General features: G+C 35.5%; 1 protein-coding gene across 19 annotated transcripts in view; it reads right to left on the bottom strand.

Moving 5' to 3' along the window:
* Nucleotides 1–16,190, bottom strand: part of LOC122713572 (disks large 1 tumor suppressor protein) — a 524,720-nt gene that overhangs the window by 164,184 nt on the left and 344,346 nt on the right. The window contains exon 1 of one of the 19 annotated variants that reach the window (XM_043935661.1): nucleotides 10,823–10,952. The exons of the other annotated variants lie outside the window; for them this stretch is intronic. Coding sequence (XP_043791596.1) covers nucleotides 10,823–10,921 — 99 coding nt within the window. The 5' untranslated portion in view covers nucleotides 10,922–10,952. Of the gene's footprint in view, nucleotides 1–10,822; nucleotides 10,953–16,190 lie in introns of those variants that run through there. 19 annotated transcript variants of the gene reach the window in all.

Here is a 16,190-nt window from a genome sequence, read left to right as displayed (position 1 = left end):
AGCGGCGGTAATATAACGCGTTACGAGTGCGCGCTGTGTCGGGGACACGGGTCGCAATGATGTGTTGGCGGCGGCCGATGCAATGTCAGCCATCGTTCCATGCCCGAACAATGGAACGGCTCGACCACTCGAATACACGCAGATATATTTCAGCATTCGAGGACCGAGTCGAAACGGCGAGTCGAGCCGCGTCCACGATTGAATTACGTTAACCGTGACGGGGAAATAATCCTCGAGCCGCTCTCGAAAGGGAGGGCCGATCGCTCGCTTTTTAGTTCGTATAACTAAAGCGTATGTAAACGAGATTTTTTTTTTTTTCTTTTTCTTATTTAGAATTTGATGAGGACGCGTTACGACGCGTCTCTAATATTTTCCTCGATGTTTCAGATACGTTGGAGTTTGTCGCGTTATGATTTTTAAATCGTTGGTTATCTATTTCCATTTTGGAATTTTAACAAGGATTTTGAACAAGAGGATTGGAAATTTCGAGTACTATTTTTAGAATCAATCGATAAATCTATAATACGTACGATTTTCCGAGGAGGATATTAAATTTTCGAAAATCGAGACAAGTTTCGAGGAATTTAACGAGCGGAGGTAGAGCAATGTTCGCGTGAAAAGGTTTCAGAGTTTTTTAACCGGTGACAGAAGCGGACGAGATAGCCGAGTTCCGAAGGGATCCCGAAGATTTCGAGTGATTTGAAACGTTTGAAAGGTGGCCGAAAGGCTGGAGGGTCAGAAGTTCAGAAAGATCTTGGGAATCTCTTGGGTCATCGATACAACTCTCGACATCTTTAAGTCTTTCGATACTCCGAGCTCTTGGGCTCGCAAGAACCTGAGTCCCGCAAATCCTTCCATCTTGTGTAAGTCCAACGTCTTCTTTTCCGTATTCAAAGAATTTACGAGAATCCACAGAATCCTTGATACGATGTTATATTCTAGTCACGCGTGGGATACAATGGTTGAAATACAGAAATCAAGGATTAATCGCCATCATAATTTATAGCCCTGTTCTCTGATAAATTTCATTTTACATACAGACGGGGGTGTTAAGAATTTTTGTAAGTCGGAATTTGTAAGTAATTTTCATTTGTCGCCTTGTTCTCTGACAAATTTGTTCATTTTACAGACGGGGAGAATGTTAAGAACATTTTTGCAAGTCGGAATTTGGAATCGATCCTACGGAGGTATTCTCACGAATCGTATCGACGTATTTTAATCGAACAAAGGTTAATCGATAAAGTTACGCGAGGATCGAAGATCGCAGTGCAAGTTGCATAACGTTTAAATGAGTTTACAGTTGAAACTTGTAACACGTGCAACACACGTCCGTAAATGGAGGTGGCGTTTATTCCACACCGTGGAAACAAGCACTGCTAACGAACTTGCCGTATGTTTCGAGTAGTCTTCCGTTCGTTGAGTAAATATGCGGTTTCGCTGACTAGCCGCATCGTCTACTTCCTTTTCGAATTGATGGCGTCACATTTCGAAATGTTTTAATGGATTATTACGTCGAGACTATTGGGTTCGTCTTTTTTCTGTCTTTTCTTAAAATTTAAATTACATACAAGGGATGATTATAATAGGATATCGTTGAAAATTATCGGGAAATTTGTTTACTTTTTGACAGGATATTTTAATTTTAATTACGAAATTATACGTAGTAGGATCTACAATAATTTTATTCCGTATTGTAATATATTCTACGCGTAATAAGATTTTCTATGAAGAGAGAGTTCCTTTGTTTGTTGCTTGACATTTTCAAAATGGAATTTTACATATCAAATGATTATATTATCGAATTTTTCATTTCTCAAATATTGAGAAGAATATTAATTAAAAATTCCGTAATCAGAAATCGATCCTAGACAGAATGTCAAAAAAAGGAAGAAAGAAAGAAAGAAAGGAAGGAAATATCGATTAACGAACTCTTGCATGAATTTTCAATTAAGCCACACGTATGGGTGTTACGTGTCGAGCCTGTTCACTGTCTGAAATTCATTTCATCCGAATGTTATCGTGCTTAATGATTTAATGTATCTCGTCTGCACCGTGACGCGTGACATAACGCATAAATTATGAAGCTCAGTCGCAATTGAGCGACGCATTAAAATTTTCATTACTAGAATTAACCGACATCTGTGACCGTCAAACGTATCCTTCGTTTCATATTCGTTGAACAGTCGTCTCGAGTAGAACGAAATTTTATCGAAAAATCGAAAGGCATAAGCTACAAATTTTCAAACGATTTCAGTAAAAATCCGACGATGGAAAATCGTTTTAATATCCCACAATATATCATGCGGCAGATTAAAAACGGCGTCCCAAACAAGGTAGTGATCTACGCACGATCGATTATATATATTTTTATAATATTATAAATTAAAATTTTCACTATATTGTAAAATTAAACGATATCATATCATCGCGTTGTAAAAGTTATTAAAATTCGCAACATTTTTCACGTTTTCGAAGATAACACGGGTGAAATGATCACAATCACGTGTCCTCTATTCGAAACTATCCTATTTTAACGAGGAGTTTAATCATGCCTTTTTTTTTTACTACCTTCTCCCTATAATCTCGTGATAAACGATCTGTGAATCATTTTCGATAAATTATTCAGCGTGGATCTGACGAAAGCATCAAAGATAAACCATCGTCGACAAGGGTTGAAACGCGTTAATTCACCCCGTGGATTCGCGATTAATCAATACCGGATGAGATGTCCAATTCAGCATGAATTCATATCGCGCCGATAGAGAAATATTGCTATTCGTTTAATACTCTAATACGGATTTTCGGATAAACGGGAATGAATTTTCCTCGTCTCTGGTCTATTATGTTATCGATTTATATCGCGTGAAGAGTTGTGCGCGTTTACGTTATTTGATATAAATTATATTTCTAGATCCGAATCTAGATCAATTACGAAATCGAAAAAAATTGAAATAACTATCAATTAATGTGTCAAAATATATATATATATATATATATTTTTTCGAATCGAAGCAATAAATTTTAAAAGCAATTTTCTTTTCTCTTCCTCTGCAAGATTCTCAATTATCGTGTCGCGCGTCAGATAGATAAAATTATAATTGTCGGATTATATATTTCAATGAAAGTTAATCTTCTTGCATGAAAAGAAAAAAAATAATTCGAGATAATCTTCGACAATAATCAATGATTTGTATTGGCGAACAACAAAAGAAGGGTGGATAAATTTTCATCTCGACGCGATTTCACGATATCGATAACGAACGAATTCTCGTAACGATCAAAATGTTGTTACTTTGGTTGTAACTGGATAAAACAATGGTGTGTCGGGGAAGAGGATGGATATACGGGGCTCACGAGGCTCATTTCCAAATCGATTGTCAGCCGCGTTACATCTCCATCCGTTGTTTCGCAGATGGACGTGTTACCAACGCCCGTGTTGCGAGTTCGAACATTAACGTCACGTCCAAATTGCGGACAATAATGCCCTTAGCCATTCATCGTTCCGTGTTTTGTCGAATCTCGTCAAACGGTTCCAATTTATCAATGGTCGTTGCTCAATCGTGATCGAATTTTCATTTAAGAAATAAAAAAAAAAAAAGAAGGCATTGTATGGAAATATTTATTACAAAAATGACGCAAGGTGAAAAAAAAGATTGGAATAATAAATTTGCATAAACTTTGAACCTTAAGAATTATTAAGTTTATTATTTATTATTTAGTATTATTATTAAGTTAGAAGAGAGAATTATTTAGTATTATAAGAATTATAAGAAATTATAAGAATTATTTAGTATTATTATTAAGTTTTTGAATAAAAATAATTAAGTAACAATAAAACGAATATTGAGATATCTATTTCGTTTTTTATCATTTATAAACGAAGCTAAATTTATATAATAAATTTACATAAATTCATAGAAATCTGGATAAAACTTTATACAGATTTTATATTCAATATCTTTGAACAATTACAATAATAATACAACTTTCAACTATCTCTTGCGTTATTTTTGTAATAAATCGTTCAAATTTCTCACAACGATGATCGAATCTTTCTCTTTAATAAAACGGTTAAAGTAATACCTCTGAAATAGTATATTTCAGGTATCAAAATGATTGCAAGGCCATTCCTTTCGAATGGCATTACTTCGAACCGTCTGGTACCGAACCAGTGGCTAAACTTCGATCGTATCTTTCCGGGCTAAACGCTCTTCCCAAGGATCTTCCTCGTTTCGTGCACGAATCCGTATCGTAAGCACAGTATATCGTGCACGGCTGTAGGTTAAAGCATCAATAACGAGACACAGAAATGGTTTTCTTGGGCCGGCCAATACAACTTCCATCCCGGAAGTGAAGAAGTCGTGGCCGACGATCCTGTTCTTTTCCAAGTATCGCGATTTTCTGCGCCCTCTCTGCTTTATTTAGCCCAGACGAATGCAATTCAATTTGGCCGACGTGATCCGTTTGAAAGAAATCAAGGGCATTTTTAATATCTGATATAAAGGATTGTTCAGCAGAGTTTGAATTGGACAAATTCTTTCTCGAATTTTTATAATTATAAGTTTTATTAAAAATATTTACATCTACGACGATGAATTGAACGCACAGATGATGCAAAAAGGGTGTGAACAATAACATTGTTATGCTAAATGTTTTAATCGAGACCTAGCTTTCGGTTCACTTTATAACTCAATCACTTGTGCTTTGCTGTTTTCAATCAATCGTGTTATAATTTCACAGTTTTTCACAGAAATGTGAACGATACGCGCGAAGTATAATAATAATAAGAAGAAGGAATAAATATTTAATCTGATTCAATTGCGAAGAAAAATTGTTTTCTTATGAAACAAATATCAGTTATTTTGCTAAATTTTTCCAAGAAACGCGCTCGTTTGATCGTTGGTCGTAATCCTAGGGCAATTGAATATGATTTTCACGATACAAGGAAAAAGAAGCAAACGTACGATTCAATACACGCGATAATACGTTTTTCACATTGGCCAGATATATGTAATTTCACAACGGCCTCGCAATCGATATCGAGAGAGCCACTCGTACAAATATAATTTTACAATTCCGCAAATCGAGCCATTATACGGGTCACCGAATATTTCGTACGTGTATTCATCCTCTTATCCTCGCCTACTTAACGACGCGTAAAAAATTCAACGTTTCATTAACGCTTATCGTTTTGACGATGGATTGTGAACGAAGACGCATTCTTTATTCTGAATATTTAAAGAGAGAATATTTTATTTCGGTTATCGAATTTTATCAACTTTTATAACGCTTTTTTTTTTTTTTAAATCAATTATATAACGTAGATGATTGGAATGAAAAAAAATGGAAGACAAATATCGAAGAATATTTGAGAAGAATCGACAAGTAGTAATAGGATATCCATTTCTTTTATATATGCGCGGTCTAATAGTGTTCGCGTATAATAATCTTGAAGAGAGAGATTAAAAGAGTCCAGATGGTGTCTGGGGATGGAAGATGACACGAGCCGGCCAGAATTTTTGCATGTAGATTGCCGGTGAACTAGGGGCAAAAGAAGTAGCGAAAGAAGCGGGAAGCAATTTCGAGTTCGGCCAGATATATGTCCAGGCGATAAAAGTAATGAGATCCATTATAATGAGGTTAAGTTGTTGCTCGTAGGGCAAGTATCTTCTCTCGCGCTCGCTTCTCTCATTCTTCCTCGTCTTGCGACATCCAGCAGAGTTTTGATCCTCGAACAAGTTGCGAAAAAATTCGCGTCGATTAACGATATAAAATAAGATTAAAGTTACGTAAATTTTATCGAGTGTTATTGTAAATTTCAACTTTGATAAATGAAAGAAAAAAATAACATCAAGAGGCACAACGAAGAATATAAATTTTAATTTAATTCGATTCTTTTTCCTTGTTATGTGTTTGCGGAAAAATGTTTTTATTCACGATAGGTAGCACAGGTTCAGTGTTATTTTGCTAAATTTGTAGAAGAGATATTTCATACGGGAAACCAAAATTGTTCAGACAATTAGGAAATAACGTTCAATGGATCGTGTAATGTTTCTTCAAATTGTAAGAAGTCATCGGCTTTTCAGTTGCGTTTATTTCCATACTTTTCGAATCTATTCGAGCACTAAACCCGACAGACGAGAAACGATAACGTTGGATCCATCTACTTTTTCGTGGCGCGGAATTGAAACGTAGAAACGAATTTTCGAACCGCAGTTTCTTCCATGTCGATGGGTAAATGAGAACGTGAAAGAAACGTACGAGGTAACTGGTCAACAAATTGCGGCCACGAAAATTCCAACGTACGATAGAATTTATTTGCAAATTTTGATATTTTGATGAGACGATTGCGAAAACGATTCTACGCTTAAAACGGAAGAGGTAGAATCTGATGGAAAATAAATTACATATAATTTTTGATGTTCGAGAGAAGAAGCCACGATGTTATATATATCTAAGAATTGTGGAATATGCGAAGGTTGATGGCGAAAAATCGAGTGATAAAAACTTAAATTTTTGCATCTCTCTACAAGTGAGAATCTTTATCGTCCCCCTATTTTTTCTCTCCCTCTTTGATAAAGGAAAAAAAGGGAAGGAGAAAAAAAAAAAAGAAAATATAAGTTTTGTACGGAAATTTTTACGACTCGATCCGTCAAGTTGGAGGAGGGAGGCATTTTATATTCCCGTCGGAGAGGGAAAAGGAATCTCTACTTGATTGTGGTGTATCGGGTCGGAAATACATCAAGAAATATTTGAACGTCTTGACGGGATACGCGCCAGTTTTACATTTGAATCCCGAAGAGACGAAAAATAGAAACGACGGCAGGATTTTCATTTCAGATTACTCGACAACGTCGAACCCAGTCTGTCACCCGTTTTATTTCTCTTTTCTCCCTTTCTTTTTCTTTTCCTTTCCTTTCCTTTCCTTTCCTTTCCTTTTCTCTTCTTTTCTTTTCTTTTTTTTTTTATTCCGAATACTGTCAATTTTTCTCGTGCCTAAGGGTCGCGTAACTTTGAAACCGAATTTTATCAAAGAACTCGACTTCATTCATCGTGTGCCGGAAGAACTGCCGATACCGCTTTAATGAAATTCCACGCGTTCCAGACCCGTCCATAAATTACGCAGCTTAATTAGATTAAAAGTGGCTCTCAGTTTTATTCGAGGCGTTTCGAGGGTATAACCGTTACAGATAGACTCGCCAAAGAAATATAGGAACATTCTTCTCGGACTCGAAAATCTTTCCATTTGCTTCACGTTGTAAAATGTTAATTTTAAGAAAAAAAAAAAAAAAAAAANAAAAAAAAAAAAAAAAAAACAAGAATAATATCGTCGAAAGTTTTACTTTTATCTATTCTCAATTTTGTCGATAATTTTATTCATCGATGAGTAATAAATAATGCTTCCAATCATGTATCAATAGGGAAGTTTTTTTTCAAAGGAATATTTTAACAGTCACGCACTCGTACACACACATACACACGAGGAAATTCAGTTTTCCACGGAAAAGGTCAGGTCAGAAAATGGCGGGCCTCCGTTATACGGAGGAGATCCATACGCGCGTGAAAGAGTAAAAACGTGACGCCGTTGAAATTTGTTGGACGTACGTGCTGTCGTTACGTTATATCGTTTGCGTTGAATAAATTCGACGAGCACAGGTTCGTATCCGTATCTCGAAGCAGAATGCCGTGCGCGATTCTTGTTACGGGCGAAGAAGATCCGTCGTGTGTGTTTCACGAAATGAAATCCTGAATTTTTCATCCCGTTTCTCTATTAAGGAATTGATTCGGACAACCCGCGCGCGATATTGGATTAGATATATAGCCTTCCTCGAGCCCCGTGTTATTTTTTGCAACGTTGTTGTTGCTCGTAAATCAAGCCTTCAACTCCCCGTTCGAACGAGCTAAGATAATTGATTCCGTGATCTTATTACTTTTTAATTGATCAATTAAATTAGAGGGTAAAGGGGAGATGAATAAAAATGAAATCTTGTAACTTTGGCATTAATGAAATGAAAGATGGAGCGAGATAGCAAGTTTATTAAAAAGGATCTCTTTATCGAATAATAAGTTGGATAAATTTTTGAAGAGAGAAAGAAGGGGAAAAAAATATACATAAAAAGAAGAATTGGGAAATTCGAATCGAGTATTATCGTCTCGTCATCGAAATTTTATTTTTTAAATCAATATTCCCCTTCTCCAAAATATATTCAAATTCATCTTTTGAAGTGAAGAATTATTATTTTTTAATTCTTAATCCTTTTTAGCCGCAACTAATGCTGTTTTCAAGAGTTTTCAATTGTTCAATTGAAAAATAAACACTAGCCTTCATAAATAAGAATATCATTTCTCCGCTATCGCAAAAATGGCGATACCACAAGTAATACTTCTTCTGAAATACCATCAAATACGTGTCGTCAATGAGACAAGACGTCAATGTTGCACGTTCGAACAATCCCGCGTGATGATTCGAAAGATATTCATAGACGGTGCAAGAACTCGACACATCCCGGACATCCGGTCGAAATGGAACAGAGGGCGAGACGCGTTCAGGATGCACGCGACGGAAATACTCTGCATTCCCGACGTTGGCCAGTCGGATCGTCAGATTTTCCGCCCGTGGTGTGCGCTTCGCCCGCCATGAAAATTACACACGCGAGGAGCAGTGTCTACAGTCTCTGACGTTGCTTAAATCGGATTAAGAAGGCGAGAGCGAAAGGCCACCGAAATTGCCGTCACTCACAAGTCTGCGCCTCGCATTATACAGGGGTTTTCGGGAAGGAAAATAAATTCGAGATAAACCGTTGGCATGTCTCGTCTCTCGTCGTCGCGCCTGTGCGCGCACGTGAAAATGTCAAACGTGGTAATAGAATTGCTTTTTACAATTATTGAAACGTGATTGAAACTTTGTAAACGTCGTTTATCGTTTGCATTTTATTAAACACTTTGAGCTACGATGATCCGAATATTTCAAGCCGAAAGATATGGAGGAAAATTTTCAAATTCGTCGCGCAATTATATATTTCGCGTGAATTTTGGAAATTTAAATTGATTTTTCGATTATAAATGAACGAAGAGGAAAAAATTTTTAGTAAATAGAACAAAGTATGCAGATATTGTGTAATTATAAATTTTTCGAAATTTAAATTCAAATATCTCTTTTTAATTTTTTCCCTTTTACGAATTCGTAAAAGATTGTTATTTGTTGTTCGTTTAATTGACGTTTTATTTAATGACTATACACGTAGATGTATATATGAAAAAAATGAAGAATCGGTAAAAATTACAAGGATATTTACCGAGCATTCAGGCGTGGTAAAAATAAACAGAAGCGAGGGACCGAGGTTTCCTCGGCTGGAAAATTGTCTGAGCGCGAAGGGAATTTTAATTGCGTCTATTAATGGAGTTGACGGAGCAAAAATAAGCCACACGATATCAAACATTATTATAAGCGACATCGACAACATTTTTTCGCGATCGAGGATGCTGGAAAAATAAAAAAAATAATAATATCTTTGCAACGCAAGCCATACAAAAATGAGAATCAACGAAGAAAAAATGAATAAAAAATTTCTTCAAATTTCTTCTTATTCTGGAAAAAATTGAATTTCGATTACAGGACTTCTTGTTTGTCGATCGATGAACAAATTCAAGAACATCGATGAAATTTTTTCCTCACACTTTTAAATAAATATTATATAAATGTTATTATTCAAAAATTGTTGCCTGTAAATTAAAAGAAGTTGTGTAACCTCGAAGAAAGAAAGAAATTATAGAATTTTAATCGTGATCGTTGATAAGAAGCTCGTTATTTCTTGAATTTCGTCAAGATAATTCAACAAGAACCGCAGGTAAAAACAAGCTTGAATGAAACGTTGATTTTGTAGCAAAACAATAATATTTCGAAGAAATAATAGAGTTATTTTGACAATTGAAATTGTTATTAACAAGAAAGGCGAGTGCAAAATAAGCTTTTCCAGAAATGTTTCCATTATCTCAGTTTTCGCAGGCTGTTATTCTCGATGCTTATTCCAGCCGGAAATCAACGCATTCTACGTGATCCGCGTTTAGAATGCAATGGCTGTATAGCTCGGACGCGAACTTTCATCCCCTAATAATCGTCACGTATAATTAAGGTTTTCTTTTGGATCACGTTTCTTAATGCATCTCACAAGAATGCAAAATAAAATTGGATTATTTTTCCATCTCTATTCGTTTCGAAATTGGAGATGTAAATTAATTTCATTATTCATGCATTATATATATATTAAAATGAAAAATAAACTTTTAATTTTTATAAATAAAGATATTATTGGGTTGGTGATACATATCCAGTTTTAAAGTTATATAAACGAATATCAAAAATTTTGTGTTTGACAATGATTCTTCGGATCGAAATTTATCTTGCAATTTGAAACTCGATCACGAAATTTGATAAACCAATATACGTATGGTTTACAATATTTATTTAAAAAATATAGTAAATATTTGTCATTCATACCTTTTTCAAATCGATACAATATGAATATTTTTTGTTTAATCCACTAATATTTAATTTTCATTCCATAAATATAAAAGATCATCCCCAAAGCATTCGCTTATAATTTATCTTATCGGAATTAGAAATCGATACAATTTTTCCACCAACCCAAAATAATCGGATACACGAAGTATATCCGCATCGATAATATCAAGCTAAGTGCTTAAAATTATATCTTAAAGTCTTTAACTCGAGTAAAGCGAAAGGGATTTAACCCTTTTCTTGCGGCTCTAAATTATCGGAAAAACGAAGGAAAATGCACATGCGATTGCTCTAAGCACCCACCAGCTGTGGCCAGCGGACCGTGAGGTAAACTTTGGCGCGGCCAAATAGCCGCAATCTTCGTAATCTCCTCAGCTTCTTATCGTTAAAGCCCATCCCCATGAAGACGGGCGGCACACGTGATCCGCATTGGCACTCCAGGTTGCTAACCGATTATTTTTCACTATGACAACACACCATACAACAGTATCGAACAACGTCCTCCTCACCCCCTTTCGATCTTCGGTGTTGCCTCTCTCTACCTCTCTCTCTCTCTCTCTCTCTCTCTCTCTCACTTCTGACACTTGATACTAGACGTTTCGTCGTGCTTCTCACTGCGAGTACTTTAAAATTTAAAATTTTACAACGAACAAATTCATTTGTTGAACTTTCTTTACTAACATAATTCTTAAATAAAATTGCAATTCATGGGGACGAATCTTTAAAGTTAAATACCTTTTGCCAATAAATATGTCGTAATCGTCGAGTATGAAATTTGTTTGTATACACAACTATTATCGTATTTTCACAGATTCATCAAGAGGATCTAAAAAATTTAAAGTAATTAAAATTTATCGACGAATAATTTGTAAAATTATACGTGTCGCAAAGTTAGTAATTTTCAAAGAAAAAAACGACACTAGGGAAACACGCAAGCTACAACCACGTGAGCGAAGGGATCGTTAGACAGATTTGTGACCTTGGAATCAGGATTCCAATGTGCAGCGAGACCCGGCCGCGCTCGACCTCTGCATAATCGTGACGCATTATCCGCGCGACATTCCCCATCCACCATTCCCTTTCCCGTTTCCTACATCACTTTCTCAAATCAAAACCGTATAACCATCCCCTATTAACACCTATCCGTTCACAAATCACCGTTCAACGACCAATCCAATCTTCCCTACGAAATCGAAATAACGACTTGATTTCCCGCATATATACATAAATAAAAAAGGGAAGAAGAATCGAGGAAGCTCAAAACGGTGCTTCTTCAAAGAAGAAAGAAAGTTTCAAGCTCGAGAATTCTTCTATTCTATTCAAAAAGAATAATAATCAACCTCTTTATCCCTCTACAAATGTTTTATAATTCTTCTTGAATAAATATCGCAGCGACGAAACGTCTCCCGGGATTGTTCATCCCCTGGAAGGAGGAATAAATTCCTCGAACCACTTCCACGAGAAGTGAAGGAAGAGAAGGACGATCCGATTGATTGATTATACGATAATTGCACCGATAGGTTTCACGCGGGTGATAGCCGCGGGACCACGAAAACTGCGGACAAAGGCGGCTCCTCCGTGGAGAGGAGGAACAGATCCCGCGTGTTTGGATCCGCGCGAATGACTGGCAGCGCTTTCGCTCGGCGGGCCATGGGGTGCCGAGGGATGCTGCCAGCTGGGTTGGACGGCGCAAGATCTACCCCCACACGGCCACCCACACCCCCGTGCACGTTCGCCACAGGCAGCCAGACGTATCTCCGGCGCAACTCCGGCTTCTTCATCCTCCTTTCGTTTCCAAACAACTTGATGCCCACTATGGGAAAAATCATCCCTCTCGGGGCTCGTTCCGCGACGACGACGACGACGACGACGAGAGCGCGGCGCGAGGCCTCAGAGACAGAGAGGAGACAGAGAGAGAGAGAGAGAGAGAGAGAGAGAGAGAGAGAGAGAGCCGGATATTACCACGTCGATGAATATTTGAGAGAGATCTCTGCTTCTCGCTCGATTAGACCGAGATTAAAGCTTGGACGAGGGATACTCGATGTTTCTCGATTGCGGAGAATTGTTTGTTGGACGGAGATTTGTTACAAGTATTAGTTGAATTTTGTGAATATTTTATTTTGATAAATTGAATAATATTTCTTTGTTCGAGCATTAGGCAGACGGATTTCATCGATATTTCACGATTTATTTTCAGGGTGTTATAAAAATTGAAGAACAATAATTTCTTTTGATATTGACTTTTAATTATGTTTTTGAAAAAATGTATATGGAAGTAATGCTAATAATGATAACGTTCTTCTAATTAGTTTTTTTTTTAATGATGATAATAATTTCGACAAGAGTTTGTTTGCTGTTTTTTTTTTTTTTTTTTTACAGAATCATCATACGAATCGTAAAATTGAAAAACCACATTTATTGCTGATATAAACCTGTAAATTATGAGTAACAGGCAGAAACTAAATTAAACCAATAATTGCATTGCATCGTTATCGTTCATTGATAAAACCGATGGAAACAGGAACATTCCTGTCGTGTGTTTTTTTAATATATGCGCAATAAGGAACAAATGTATTTCGTTACGTTTCAATAAAATGCGTGTATTGTATTTTTTTCATCGTTGAATTGAAAACAGAGAGATAGATTAATTGGTCCGTAATTTAATATAAATCATACGAATATAATATTAATAAATATGAAATAATTCTCGATAAAATACGAAAGAATAACAATGTTGTTACAATCCGAATATAACAATATCCGATTCAAATATGTACGATTTGCTGAAATATGATCATTATCAGATAGATATTAAATCTAATGAGCAATCATATTGAACATAGGATTCTTCTTAACTTAATGTACACATAACGTAATACTTTAATCGATCATTAAATAACTTTCTTCATCGTGAAAAATTTAATACAAAAGCACACAAGCGGATCGATCTAATCGTCTCATATAAATTAAAATTCAAAAGGGACGTTCATTGTCGTTTAGCTTAATCGAAGTAATTTTCTAAAAAAAGAAAACGAAAATGGAAATGAAAAGAGGAAGTAGAATGGTGGAGCAGGATTAGATGATAAAAAAATGTCCAAATAATTTCTGAGTTCATCTTCTTGTATCTAGATGATGTTGAAGAAAACGGGAAAATAATCCGCAGGCTTTGTTTGACAAAGCGTAAAAAATGCTGGTGAAAAACTGGTCAAAGTATAAGGAGCTTCGATGTATTAGAGATGATGTACTCGATAGCATATAGATGCCACACACTTTTCCATTATGTGTTGCTCGATGCTTTGAGAATATTGACTTTCGATGTTAAATTATCGAATAGTGATTATTAAAATTATACTAAATAAATAACAATAATAATGGAATGAATTATATTGCGAGTAGAGATTGAATCTTGCTGCAAAGTTTTGAATTACTTCAAAAAAGAATTTGTTTTAAGTAGATTCAAACTTAAACGAGATATTTTTTTTCTTTTTCCTTTTATTAATGGAATAATAGTAAGATTAAATAGTAAGATTATATATTTGAATTATTATTGAAAATAAATTGAAAATTAAATGAGAAGAACATGTCGATATTTCTGCCAGTGGATTATTATGTGACATCGTACGGAAGATCTGGTAAGAAAATAGATAGAAACGAAATTTAATCGCACGATTGAGCATAATTTATAAAGAACATATTTGATTTGCACAAATGTTTTTCCATTCACGAGTATTACAACGTGATATATTTGAAAATTCTCACATTTATAGTAAACGAGGGCGCTGTGTATTAAAGTACTATTTGCAGAAACGAGGAAAGGGAAAACGGCGTAAAAAATAATTACTTGGAAAAGCGAATCCGGAGATAAAAGAGATATTCAGGGAACAAATGTTGAATTCGTATACACTTTTTAACCTCAGCCACTGGTCTTTTGTATGCTCATTTATCGTGGTTAGAAAAAACGACAGGGAGAGAATCCCGCTTTGCTCGTTCTGCTATGAGAATCCTTTTGACGTTGGCGTGAGGCAAAAAGTATGGGGGAATTATTCGAAAAGTCATAAAAAAGAAAAGTAACGTGTCTTGTCTACCTTCTTATCGAAAATTACAATTTGTATTATTCGAAAATGCATAAAAGAAGAATCTTGGTATCGGGAACGATTGTATTGTATTGCAATTTTACATTAGTTAATGTATAAGTTAGAATGAGTAAGGGAAAAGGATTCGCGATGTTTAAAACAAAGTAAAAGATTGGCGGTGCATGGAAGCAAAGAGAGATAGTTAGAATTTCAGTTAAAATAGAAAAACTTTAAGGTGTTCGAAGAAGATGGATGATAAGTAAAGGAAGAAGCCAGCACTAGATATCTCAGATTGCCCTCCATCAAACGCTGCGAGTTTACTCCGCCTCTGCTTTCTAGACTTTCATCCCTTAAGAATTCTTCGTTATTCCCCACTTGCCATTACCTGTGATGCAGTGCGTGAAACGCTTCATCTAACTTTTACGCAGGCTTTCACTGTCTCCTTGCCGATTTGCTCGAGCAGAACATTTATGTATGTAACACGATGGTTCTATCTCTTTAAAACTCTCACAGATAAATAAGAAGATATAATTTAATAACATTATATATCTTATATATCTTGTATTATTCTTATGCATTATTGTGCATTTACAAAATGTGACTGAAATAATTTCAATAATTTGGCATCAAATAATTTGGGAGTACCTGATAATCATATCTTGGAAGTATCATTTGTAATTATTGCAACTTTTATTTTCCATGGATATACAACACATATTATTCTTTATACTATATTCTAGTATATGTATCTATTTTTTACTTATTTCATTTTATATATTACTTTGATTGTTCGCCAAAATTAATGTATTCTACTATATAAAAAATTTCATATTTTTTATTAATTTCTATTTCTTATTAATCTAGCTTTTGGATCTTGAAACGAAGGCCAAATATTATTAGCATACGAACAAAACGATCAGGAATTTCACTAAATTTGTTTATTTCGAAAATTTCCTTCTTTGCATTGGGATCCATCCAGGTTACGAATCATGCGAACGTTCCAAAATTCTTTCTTCTCCCCATTTTATTCCTCTTCGCTCGTTTTTTTGTATTCGCAAAGCTGTTAACATCGAAACCCTTTCGTCGACTGCGGTTTCTTTCAAGACAGAACTCTTTACCTCTGTGCACTCAAGGACTGTGAGTTTGCCTTGATGACTGCACGAGGAAAACGCCTCTCTTTGCCACCCGAGGAAAGTGCACTGTGCATTATCAGCCGATTTGCCTCGTCCTCGCGCGAAACGAGATGTGAATGGAAACGAAAAATTCCTATGGTCTTTGGTGTACGATTGGAGTGCACTTCGAAAAGATCAAAGCTCTCGAGATCGTAGAGAATTTGGCGCGAAAACAGCGTCGATCTTTGCGTGAAATTCATCGGATTTCAGAGAAATAAGTTTCGTAGCAATTACGTACGTATTTAATTTCATATTTAAATTACTCTAGCTCGTTTTATATTCCGAAGATTCGTTTGTGATCGTTTCTCGTTTGTTTGAACTTTGTTAATTGGAATTTATTGTTTCTTTTCTTTGTTGAATTTAACCGTTGGAGGAACATAAAAATTTCAAGTTTTTTGAAATTTTTTTCACGTTATTTCGAAAATT

This window comes from Apis laboriosa, unplaced genomic scaffold (genome assembly GCF_014066325.1).
Source record: "Apis laboriosa isolate Shangri-la unplaced genomic scaffold, ASM1406632v1 scaffold104_cov149, whole genome shotgun sequence".
Classification (NCBI taxonomy): domain Eukaryota; kingdom Metazoa; phylum Arthropoda; class Insecta; order Hymenoptera; family Apidae; genus Apis; species Apis laboriosa.
Note: the sequence above shows the minus strand (reverse complement) of the source record. Positions and strands in the feature narration are given on the sequence as shown.